The sequence below is a fragment of the Pseudoliparis swirei genome, chromosome 16 (assembly GCF_029220125.1).
Source record: "Pseudoliparis swirei isolate HS2019 ecotype Mariana Trench chromosome 16, NWPU_hadal_v1, whole genome shotgun sequence".
NCBI classification, from domain to species: domain Eukaryota; kingdom Metazoa; phylum Chordata; class Actinopteri; order Perciformes; family Liparidae; genus Pseudoliparis; species Pseudoliparis swirei.
The window spans coordinates 25,018,004-25,031,230 of record NC_079403.1 but is presented as its reverse complement, the minus strand read 5'-3'; the positions used below and the strand labels follow the sequence as shown (position 1 = coordinate 25,031,230).

At 42.7% G+C, this 13,227-nt stretch overlaps 1 protein-coding gene across 1 annotated transcript in view; it reads right to left on the bottom strand.

Annotated features, from left to right (window-relative positions):
• LOC130206149 (E3 ubiquitin-protein ligase HECW1) overlaps positions 1 to 12,640 on the bottom strand; it is a 43,342-nt gene extending 30,702 nt beyond the window's left edge. Inside the window, exons 1-3 of the mRNA XM_056433954.1 lie at positions 12,553 to 12,640; positions 824 to 1,145; positions 239 to 346 (exon numbers count right to left, since the gene is read on the bottom strand). Coding sequence (XP_056289929.1) covers positions 239 to 346; positions 824 to 1,145; positions 12,553 to 12,582 — 460 coding nt within the window. The 5' untranslated portion in view covers positions 12,583 to 12,640. The remainder of the gene's footprint in view (positions 1 to 238; positions 347 to 823; positions 1,146 to 12,552) is intronic.
• Between the last annotated feature and the right edge of the window lie 587 nt (positions 12,641 to 13,227).

Here is a 13,227-nt window from a genome sequence, read left to right as displayed (position 1 = left end):
TCTCTCATTCATACGCACAATTCCCCCGGTCCCTAAACGCAGCGCTCCCTCTCCCTCTGATGCCCTGACTCAGCCCTCTCTCAAGCAGCTCCACTTCTAAAAAACACCAGTCAGGACGACTTGGTGCTCAAACCCGAAGACGAGGAATCGAATCAGACATCCATCACGACGCAGCTGGAGCGCTTTGATGGATTTAACGCCGCCGCGTTCAGGGGTAACGGTTTCCTCCGGTACTCACAGTCCCTGAAGTTGGAGCCGGAGTCGATCTTCCAGACGATCTGCCCCCGGTGGGATCCGTTGATGCCTCGGTTCTTGTAGTCCAGGAAGTTCTCAGACAACGCCTCATCTGGAGGGAGGAGAAATGGCTGAAGCCACACTGCTACCGCCAGGGTTCTGACACATGTTGACCAGTGGGTTTCCAGGACTTTTCCCGGACTTTAAACCAGATTTCCATGATCAAACTGAAATCTCAGAAACCTTAAAAAATTCTGCGTATTGAGAGCGTACGCCGGCTTATATTTTGAGCGTCTTTCTTTAAAAAACATATTAATTATTTCGTAAATGAACATTTCCGTGACTTTTCTAAAACTTTTATGATTTCAGTTCTTTCCATGACTTTTCCAGGCCTGGAAATGACCATTTTAAAATTCCATGACTTTTCCAGGTTTCCCATGACCGTACGAACCCTGCACCACACACTCATGTTTATAGGATTCATCCAGATCAATTCATGCTTTACATCATCAGCCATTACAACCCATCCAAACACTTTAACCTGGATCATCTCCACTACTTTATTGTCTTCGGGTCACATCTCACTCACCGACGAGGTACATGCCGATCCAGTCCCCGGCGTCCACTTCCTCCTTGATGTCCCACGTGACCACCAGGTCTTCCGACTGGCCGACGGTGTAGTGGGAGGAGCTGAGGGCGAGGGTGGAGCGAGCGTCCGGGGAGACCAGGTCGGCGTCGCTGGTGGACCGCGGCAGCCCCAGCGTGAAGTCCTGCTGGTCGACGGCGGCGGCGGCGTAGCTGTCCGGGCCGTAGCTGTGGCGGACCGCGTCCTTGCAGCGCTGGCGGTTCTGGCTGCTGCGGGTCGGGGACGCCATGGCCGCCAGGCCCAGGAACCGACTCTGGTACAAGTTCTGCAAAAAGAGGAGAGAGGAGAGAAAGACGCTCTTTAAGAAGAGGGTCGCGGTGCTGAAGAGGGCGATGAGGAACACCCGATGGTCACGGCGACAACAAGACTCCATTCTGACATCTGAGTTCCCGGCTAAAAACACATTATTAATGACAATGTTGTATAGATAATAATAATAAATAGATCAAAGCAAGCAGGAAAAAGGTTTTATATATACATATATATATATAAATATATATACATACTGTATATGTATGTATATTAAATATATGTATTATATTATAAATATTAAATATATCTATATATTATAACATATGCTGTGATTTTTGAAATTTCCCCACTGTGGGACGAATAAAGGTATATCATATATATATAATTAATATATTATATATTACAAATTACAAAATATATATAATATATATTATTATTATATATTAAATATAATTTTTGTTTTTATATTTATATTATATATATAATATATATATATAGCCTTCCTGCATTCTTTCTGTTGTTTTGAGTGGACAAAATATCAGAAACACCTTCGCATTAACACAAGCTGAACCAGAAGCTCAGAGCCAGTGTGTGAATCTAAATGATTTAGCATCTAAGGACAAGCTGCTAAATATCTTCAAAAGTAATTCAGGAGGCATCAAGTCGTCTTTTCTCTCCTAACTCGGATATAAATACGAGAATGCAGATTATTGAGGATGTCTGAGTCCTGAGGAAGAACCCTCCAGCTTCATGAAGCTAGCGCGACTGAAGGAGGATTGTTTGGTTTATTAGGTGGCATGGTGGCTAGTTAGCTTAGCATGGTAGCTGAGGATGATGGGTTGAGCAGCGTGCTAGCGTGATAGCGACGTGCTAGTTAGAGCGACAAGAGTGCCGAGCGAACAGAAGGACGTCGACGCCCAGAGGAGGTTGAAGGCCGACAGCAAACGCAGCTGTCCTCATAAATGTGTCTGAGGTACGGATCGTCTGTGTTTTATAGAGTTACTACGGCAACCACCGACTCATTCTGCCAAAGGTCACCAGTTAAACTGAAACACGGCGGCGGTTATATCTTCAGTTCGAGGGAGTCGGCGTCTCGTCTCTCACGCTTTTTAAACTTTATATCAAGTCCCCAGAGGATGTGACTTTGACGTCTGATTCGCTGTGACAGGAAACCAACGTGGAGGTGCCCTTTGGGTTTTTGATGACATCATCAGAGTCAGAACGCAGTGTCACTTCCTTCACAGTGACAGGTGCTGTTGAGATGTGATCACTGAGGGGTCATTTTGAGATATGAAAAGTGTAACAATAACATCAGCTAAAGAGCTCCGATGTGTCCGCAGTCTTCGAGCGTCGTCACTGACGGCAGATTGACAGCTTCATGATTCATAATGTTCTCCAGCTGGAGGGATCGTCTAGAATATGACATGAAATGTGCAAACACAACAAAACATTCTGCATCAACACATCTATTGCACCAGTGCACACAGACTAGATAGGCAGAAGCAGTATATATTTATATATACATATATATATATATTTTTAAATATATTTATATAATATATTAAATATAATACATATAATATATATAAATAAATATATATGTATATATGTATATGTATAACATATATATTATACTATATATATAATTATTATATATTACATCTATTTTTTTATACATCTATATATATACTCTATATGTATGTATATTAAATATATGTATTATACTATATATAGTAATATATATATATATAATATCATATTTATAATTATTATATATTTTATATATGTATGTATTACAAATTAAAACATATATATTATATATTAATATTAGATATTATATATAATTTTTGTTTTTATATTTATATAATATATATATAATATAAATAACATGTATATTATATATATGTATATATATATATTTACATGTATATATATATATATACAGTATATATTTTTTTATAAATCGCATTCCTGCATTATTTCTGTTATTTTGAGTGGACAAAATATCAGAAACAGCCTTCACATTAACACAACCCAGCATAACAAAGACCGCAAACTGAAGCCACGGGAATACAACTCACACCCTGTTCCCACAGGGGGTAAAGTATGATGGCGTCCAATGAATGAACGTGAACGTCAGAGTCCGGTGTCTGTTCACTACCGGCACGTCCGAATGTGAGGGAGCGCATTCCCATTGGATCAGGGGACGCTTTAGTTGGGAAAACACTCCGGGGCGAGACTCAGAGACTCGGTGACTCGGAGACTCAGTGACTCAGAGACTCAGAGACTCAGAGACTCAGAGACTCGGAGACTCGGTCATCTCTAATATTCTAGTACCTGCAGATTCCTGATCCATCGCTCGAAGCTGTTTCAGAGGCATTCCTGCTACAGGTACATCGGTATGACATCCCATAATGCAAGGACACGACACACTGGGTGGTGGTGGGCAGGCAAATGGAGATGGTGGTGGTGGTGGTGGGGTGGGGGGGGGGGGGCACTGACCTTGACACTACAGAGCTGCATCAGCATAATGACCAGTCAACCCAAAGCAGACCAACACCTGAGGGGAAGTGGGAGGAGAAGGGCGGCGCGTTAAAAACACAGAGACCAACAGTAGCAGGCGGGAAGAAAACACCCCCACACACACACAACAACAACAACAACAACAACGTTATCACACTTCCATCTTTGTTGGATAGAAATATGAATAATTGAGAAGGAGCAGAAGCACAGATGGATGAACCGAAAGGAGGAAAGAAGAGAGACGGAGCCGCCGACCTCCAGAAGGAGGTGATATGTGATGAAACATATTCGACCACAGAGACGCCTCCCTGTGCTCGGCCGGTCACACGGTGACACCGGCACGCTGTCCGTCCGCCACGGGACGTCCAGCCCGGTTGATTTGAAGCCGCTGTAATGGATGTCTCCATGACAACGTGATGGAGACGCATTGGGGGAAACCATGTGACCTCCACAGAGGGATGGGCTGCAGCTCCCCTCAACCTCGTATTTTTTATTTTTTTAAAAAAGCTTGATGCATGATGAAAGTGTCCGGACTGTGTGAGAAGTGGACGTAGTCATGGTAACTTCACCCCTTGGGACGTGGACGGCAAGCTTTGAGTTTGCCATCTTGGGTGTTGGCCGCCGCCATGTTTTTTTTTTTTTTTTTAAAGGAAAAAGTCACATCTGGACTGAGGTATACGTCTCTGGTAGAGGACATGTCAATCCCAGTCAGCCATGCCCTAGCAGGATCCCCTGCTTTATGGTCTATCTGACCATATAAACTCTTGTTTACAATGTTTACACCAGAGGATTCACCCCCTGGTGGACAGTAAAGGAAATGCAGCTTTAAGACACAAAGCATTGGCTTCACTTTTCCAAACCAGAGGATATCGTGCCTGGTCAGGGCCGAGGTCTGAGACTCACAGTGTGTGTGTGTGTGTCCAGTGCAGCCGTGCATCACTAACACACCCGATGGCGCATGAGGCAATGAAAGAGCGAACGACCGAGATAAAGATAAAACAGAGTGAACGTGGGACTCAGTTCACGGGGTTGACTCCAAATGACGGACGTTACTCTGATGTCCGAAAACAAACGATACCAAACAAAATATCGTCCTTAAAGAGACAGTACATCCCAAAATCAGAACTGTGTTTCCACTTGTCGAGCCGTTGATGGATGCAGACATGTTGGTGGTGTGAGGAGAGACCGGCTTCAGGACGCCCTCACAGCACGAGAGGTATGCATGTGTATTTGGGGGGGTACTGTCCCTTTAAGATGTTCAAGCAATCAAACACCATTTGGGAAAAATCTATTTCTAGTTCTGCAATCAATAAGGATCTCTCTATGAATCTGCACTCAGGTTGCCTGAGTACAGGGGGATGACAGGAAAAGGATGCAGGGGGGTCATTACATCTGTTTGCTCACAGCCTCCTTTTGGCTCTCTGTCAGAGGGGGGGGGGGGTGGGGTTATGTTGTTGACTAAACCGTTAAAATGTCTTCAGCTCACAGACCTCCCTCCAGACCGCTCACCAAAACAACGTGGAGGGCGGGGACCTCATAATAACATGACTCCTCCACGAAGCGACAGGAAGTGATGTCACGGGGGTTAGCTGGCGTGCTGAAAAGGAACAGGAAGTGATGTCATAGGGGCCAGCTGGCGTGCTGACTCAGCGGTCCGCGTGAAGACGTTCTTTTCTGTACTTTTCTTCAGTGAACTGACGGAGATGAAGGAGGGTTTTCATCCCTCCAATGAGAATACAATAAAAACTCCTTCGCCGTTGACGCCTTCAAGGACAATCTGACATCCAAGAGTCGAGAGCCGGCTGCTGATCAGCACGTTTAAAGTTCCCCTCGGCTTTTTCCTGACATCCATACTTTCCTATTACCACCCCCCCCCATGTTTATCTCCACCCTGTCGCAACTGTAACACACCAACTCCTCTTCAAATCCCCAGTCCTCATTAGTCATGTAGTACAGTATGGCACACACACACACACACACACACACACACACACACACACACACACACACACACACACACACACACACACACACACACACAGTAATCTCCCGGGAAGCGGCCCCAGTCGTCCTTCCTACTTGTCCTGACACTAACCAGTATAATTGCGTTCCGGACTACATAATTATTAATCATGCTTCCATTTTTCTTCTTCTTGGGAACCAGAAGCTTCAGTGAGGATCATCCCGATGGTCCCTCTGAGGAACGCCGCCTCGGCTCCCTGTTCACGTAAAGATGGGGAACCACAGCGACATGACCTCATCGACTCTGGAGTGTGTGTGTGTGTGTGTTTCATGAAAGAGCTCCACAATAAAACAATTACAATCGATGTTTCTGTTGCATTGTCAGTATTCTATAACTCAAACTGAGGCTGCTGAGGTGATTGCGTCACGTGTCGTGATGGTCGTGGCTGTCGATGATGTCATACTAGCGTGAGGAGGGAGGCGCCGACTGAAGGACACACTTATGTGGAACGGTCCCTCACAAGTGTTCACGGCCGGCAGCGATTTACAACGTGTGACAGTTGCGACGCCTACGATTAATAAATGCTGCGGTTACGCAATGTTTATGTCTAGGGCTTTTATTGTGAAGGAACAGAAGGAGAGGATATAGTGTATGCTGTGACTGTGTCCATTCTTTATGGTGGTGTGAACGCTCAGAATTTTTTTAATTCCTTATTCCTTCTGTCTTATTCTGAAAATAAGATCTTATTCTGAAAATGTATCTTATTCTGAAAAATGTATCTTATTCTGATTTTTTAAAATCTTATTCTGAAAAAAAAATCTTATTCTGAAAAATGTAAAATATTAATGCAAACTAATTACACAAAAGAAGTAACGCCTCCAGTGTGTGAAGTTCTTGTGAACCTATAAATGTGTCTCAAAGAACCTTAAACAAAAGGTTCTTTGATCATAACGTTGTAGCTTCATAACACTGTAGCTTGATAATGTTGTTGCTTCATAACGCTGTAGCTTCATAATGTTGTTGCTTCATAATGTTGTTGTTTCATAACACTGTAGCTTCATAACACTGTAGCTTCATAACGTTGTTGCTTCATAACGCTGTAGCTTCATAATGTTGTTGCTTCATAACATTGTAGCATCATAACACTGTAGCTTCATAACGTTGTTGCTTCATAACGCTGTTGTTTCATAACACTGTTGCATCATAACACTGTTGCATCATAATGTTGTTGCTTCATAACGCTGTTGTTTCATAACGTTGTTGCTTCATAACGCTGTTGCATCATAACGTTGTTGCTTCATAACGCTGTTGTTTCATATCACTGTAGCTTCATAACACTGTAGCTTCATAATGTTGTTGCTTCATAACGCTGCTGTTTCATAACACTGTGGCATCATAACATTGTAGCATCATAACACTGTAGCTTCATAACGTTGTTGCTTCATAACGTTGTTGCTTCATAACACTGTTGCTTCATAACGTTGTTGTTTCGTAATGTTGTTGCTTCATAACGTTGTTTCGTAACGTTGTTGCTTCATAACGTTGTTGCTTCATAACATTGTTGCTTCATAACACTGTTGCTTCATAACGTTGTTGCTTCATAACACTGTTGCTTCATAATGTTGTTGCTTCATAACATTGTTGCTTCATAACATTGTTGCTTCATAACGTTGTTGCTTCATAATGTTGTTGCTTCATAACGTTGTTGCATCATAACATTGTTGCTTCATAACGTTGTTGCTTCATAACGTTGTTGCTTCATAACATTGTTGTTTCGTAACGTTGTTGCTTCAATTCAATTCAATTCAGTTTATTTGTATAGCCCAATTTCACAAATTACAAATTTGTCTCGGAGTGCTTTACAATCTGTACACATAGACATCCCTGCCCCAAAACCTCACATCGGACCAGGAAAAACTCCCAAATAACCCTTCAGGGGGAAAAAAGGGAAGAAACCTTCAGGAGAGAACAGAGGAGGATCCCTCTCCAGGATGGACAGATGCAATAGATGTAATGTGTACAGAAGGACATATTTAGAGTTAAAATACATTCAATGAATATGACAGAGTGTATGAATAGTTCATAGTAGGCATATTCCACGATGGAGACCTCCACGATCCATCAGGCAGATGGCGGTGGGGAGGAGGAGTGGGCGGAGTCTCAACAGGACAGTGGCATAGTCGGTAGCAGGAATTCCACGACCCAGACCTCGATGATCCATCAGGCAGATAGGATCTATACCGTCTCATAGGGTCCGATGACTCCATGAGACGTGAAGTCAAAAGGACTCCGGGGAGAAAGCAGAGTTAGTAACGTGTGATTGAGAGATGAAAATTCATCCTTAAGGAGAGAAAAAAGAGGAGATAGGTACTCAGTGCATCCTAAACGTCCCCCGGCAGCTATAAGCCTATAGCAGCATATCAAGGGGCTGGACCAGGTGAACCTGATTCAGCCCTAACTATAAGCTCTGTCAAAGAGGAAGGTCTTAAGTCTACTCTTAAACGAGGTGACTGTGTCTGCCTCCCGGACTGAAGGTGAAGCTGGTTCCATAAAAGAGGAGCTTGATAACTGAAGGCTCTGGCTCCCATTCTACTTTTTAAGACTCTAGGAACTACAAGTAGTCCCGCATTTAGTGAGCGTAGCTCTCTAGTGGGGCAATATGGTACTACAAGCTCCTTAAGATATGATGGTGCATCACCAATCAAGGCTTTGTAGGTTAAGAGAAGAATTTTAAAAGTGATTCTTGATTTTACTGGGAGCCAGTGCAGAGCAGCTAGTGCAGGAGTGATGTGATCTCTTTTCTTAGTTTTAGTGAGAACACGAGCTGCAGCATTCTGGATCAACTGGAGGGACCTAAGAGACTTATTAGAGCAGCCTGATAATAAGGAGTTGCAGTAATCCAGTCTCAAGTAACGAACGTGAACCAATTTTTCTGCATCTTTTGAGACAAGATGTGCCTGATTTTTGAAATATTACGTAGATGAAAGAATGCAGTCCTTGAGATTTGCTTTACGTGGGAGTTAAAGGACAAGTCCCGATCAAAGATAACGCCAAGATTCTTTACAGTGGTGTTGGATGCCAGGGCAATGCCGTCTACAGAAACCACATCACCAGATAATTGATATCTGAGGTGCTCAGGGCCGATTAAAATTACTTCGGTTTTGTCTGAGTTTAACATCAAGAAGTTGCAGGTCATCCATATTTTTATGTCTTTAAGACATGCTTGAATTTTACCGAGTTGGTTGCTCTCCTCTGGTTTTATCGATAGATATAGTTGAGTATCATCTGCATAACAATGAAAGTTTATGGAATGTTTCCTGATAATATTGCCCAAAGGAAGCATGTATAAGGTAAATAAAATTGGTCCAAGCACAGAACCTTGTGGAACTCCGTGATTAACATTGGTGGTTATCGAGGCGTCATCGTTTACAAATACAAATTGTGATCGATCTGATAAATAGGATTTAAACCAAATTAGTGCCGTGCCTGAAATGCCAATCGACTGCTCCAGTCTCTGTCATAGGATGTCATGGTCAATGGTGTCGAATGCAGCACTAAGGTCTAACAAGACCAGGACAGAGAGGAGTCCTCTATCAGGACTAAGGTCTAACAAGACCAGGACAGAGAGGAGTCCTTTATCACAAGACCAGGACAGAGAGGAGTCCTTTATCAGCACTAAGGTCTAACAAGACCAGGACAGAGAGGAGTCCTTTATCTGCTGCCATTAAGAGGTCATTTGTAATTTTCACCAGTGCTGTCTCTGTGCTGTGGTGTTTTCTAAATCCTGATTGAAATTTCTCAAATAAACTATTATGAGGTAGAAAGTCGGACAACTGATTTGCGACCACTTTCTCAAGGATCTTGGAGAGGAAGGGGAGGTTAGAGATCGGTCTGTAGTTAGCCAACACCTCTGGATCCAGAGTGGGCTTCATAACGTTGTTGCTTCATAACATTGTTGCATCATAACATTGTTGCTTCATAACGTTGTTGCTTCATAACGTTGTTGTTTCGTAACATTGTAGCTTCATAACGTTGTTGCTTCATAACGTTGTTGCTTCATAATGTTGTTGCTTCATAACGTTGTTGCTTCATAACGTTGTTGCATCATAACACTGTTGCTTCATAACGTTGTTGCTTCATAACGTTGTTGTTTCGTAACGTTGTTGCTTCATAACGTTGTTGCTTCATAACGTTGTTGCTTCATAATGTTGTTGTTTCATAACGTTGTTGCTTCATAACGTTGTTGTTTCGTAACGTGGTTGCTTCATAACGTTGTTGCTTCATAATGTTGTTGCTTCATAATGTTGTTGCTTCATAACGTTGTAGCTTCATAACACTGTAGCTTCATAACACTGTTGCATCATAATGTTGTTGCTTCATAATGTTGTTGCTTCATAATGGTGTTGCTTCATAACGTTGTTGTTTCATAATGTTGTTGCTTCATAATGTTGTTGTTTCGTAACGTTGTTGCTTCATAACGTTGTAGCTTCATAACACTGTTGCATCATAATGTTGTTGCTTCATAATGTTGTTGTTTCATAATGTTGTTGCTTCATAACGTTGTTGTTTCGTAACGTTGTTGCTTCATAACGTTGTTGCTTCATAACATTGTTGCTTCATAACGTTGTTGTTTCATAACGTTGTTGCTTCATAATGTTGTTGTTTCATAACGTTGTTGCTTCATAACACTGTTGCTTCATAACGTTGTTGCTTCATAACGTTGTTGTTTCATAGCATTGTTGTTTCATAACGTTGTTGTTTCATGACGTTGTTGCTTCATAACATTGTTGTTTCATAACATTGTTGTTTCAAAACGTTGTTGTTTCGTAACGTTGTTGCTTCATAACGTTGTTCTTTCACAATGTTGTTGCTTCATAACGTTGTTGCTTCATAACGTTGTTGGTTCATAACATTGTTGTTTCATAACACTGTTGCTTCATAACGTTGTTGCTTCATAACGTTGCTGTTTCATAACATTGTTGTTTCATAACGTTGTTGCTTCATAACGTTGTTGTTTCATAACGTTGTTGCTTCATAATGTTGTTGCTTCATAACGTTGTTGTTTCATAACACTGTTGCTTCATAACGGTGTTGTTTCATAACATTGTTGCTTCATAACGTTGTTGCTTCATAATGTTGTTGCTTCATAACATTGTTGTTTCATAACGTTGTTGTTTCATAACATTGTTGTTTCATAACGTTGTTGTTTTATAACGTTGTTGTTTCATAACATTGTTGCTTCATAACGTTGTTGCTTCATAACACTAATATTCCAAAACTGTAGTTTTTTCTTTCATCTTCCCTCCAGCTTTAAAGGATATTAATCTCTTCCGGTGGTCCTGGTCTCTAAGAATCTCATGAATTAGCTCCGCTTTATTGTTTTATTGCCACTTATTTTTTATTTTCTCAAGGCAAAATCAAATCTCCAGATCTCGGGGCGTAACGACTCTGGAGAAATCCATGAGCCGACGTGTCGTGTGGCGTAAACGACGAGGCCTCAAGGGGTTAAGAGGGGAGACGAGTGGCCACCTGCTGTGGGCCCGCCTCCAGGCCTTCAGGAGGTTATGACACCTGAGGTCACCTCTGGGAGCTCAGCCAATCGCTGCAGAGCTTCACCGAGAAGATCAACTCTACACCAATCCACTACTCCACATGGAGGCTCTCCATCTCACTTTCTCTGCACGCTTTAGAGCCAAAGACATCCAGTGATGATGCAATGAGCATGTTCATGAACGTCTTCACAATATAGTTATATAGTGAGATAACTGGAGGAAAATAGAAAAACACCAAAAAGTGCTGATGGCAGAATTGGTGAAATGATGCTTATATCTCGACAGATTATCTTTATTGTTGGGGCGGATTTATTATTTGTATTCTGTGGTTCCTGAACCTCGTCTGTAGAACCTCTCACATTGTGACGTTTCCACAGATTTCACTCTTTAAAAAACATTTTACTTGGATTAATTTCCCCCCAAAGCCTTTCCCAAAGAATATGAAACTACCATAAATGATCTAATAGAGGTCTCTATACGTCTTCGAGTTGGGACAGGCAAGAAGTGGGAAGAAAATAAACACATTTTATTTGTATTTCTGTATAAGTTGTGCCGTGATTTCCACCAGGAGGACATGATAGGTGACCCCTTGACCCCCACCGCTGGTGAAACGCAGTATAAACAAGTGCTATGCTGCTCTTTGTGGGTTGTATTATAGTTGTTTTCAGCTGTCATATTCTCTACCTCCATCTCAACTGAATATTAGAACACTTTATGAATCCCAAAGAGGAAACTCATCGACACAACCGACCAGAAACACAATCAAAACAAAACCAGGACATGAAACATAAAACATGAACCTCAGAAAGATGCTGAATAAAATTAAATTAAAGGGAACACACGCAGGTGCGTGTTGATCCGGGATTTAAGAGGATTTTGAGGACGGGAATCCCCCCTCTCAATGGGGGGTCGGGTGTGTGTGGGGGGGGGGGGGGGACTCCTCGTATAGCCTCCAGCCTGGGTAGGGCGACGCCGTATGGCCCTGACAGCTGCAGCGGCCCTCCACCCCGCCGAGCACCGTGCACAACATTCATTTATTTTAATGTTAAATTTGCTGAGTATGCAAACAAAATGTGAATATTATCATATAAACATCGGGACATCCTCAGAGTCAGGTGCACGAGCTTTGCAACCGCGTCGGGCTCGTGACCAGCTCCCCGTTAGTGCGGCGGCTCCCCCGGCCGAAGGGGGGAGACACGCAGCCGTACGGGGGCTGCTTCCTCCGGTGTCGGTATCCACGGACAGCCCCGCTCCGCACCGGGAGGAGGGAGCGACACACAGCGGGCTCCGGAGCGACGGGCGGGCCGCTGCCAGGGGAAGGGCCGTGCCGTACATCAGCTCACGGAACACCGCGACAACAACACGGAGAGCACGTCACGTACCTGGGATAAAACGAGCTGCCGGTGGATCATTTCTCCAAACGGTTAGCGGCGGGGACTCGAAGCTAATTCCCACCGAGCTCCATTTTCGACGGTTGGAAGGAGGAACACAACAAACGGAGCACCGAGGGGCCGACGAGGCGCCGCGAGAGAGGCTGGAGTCACATCCTCTGGACCGCAGTCAAGCTAGCGGAAATACTACACGCACTTCCGGTTGCTAGCATACTCGGTAAATAAAAGCCGTGTCCACGTGAAGGTGTGTTAGTGTTCTTATTTCATTAAAAGCACATGTAATATGACTTACATGTGATAGACGTAAGTGACAATGAGCTGGATGGAAAGAAAATTGATATAAGGCAAGTGCGATTTAAAATATACTTTTATTTTGAAGGCTTCGTTTCCGGTCGTGCTCGAGATATATTTGCCGGAGAGAGCTGGGTACCAATGCCTCTCATCCAATCAGAACACGAGCTTTTCTCCTCGCGTGCGCGACCTCCTCTTAGTCATATAATATTATATATATATATATATAAATATATATATATTAATTTTATATATACATATTTATATATATATAAAATATATAGAATATGTATATATATTATATATACATTTACTAAAACCTTGCTCATATTACAAAAAGACAACATTAAAACATTGTTTCCCAATCATTTTATT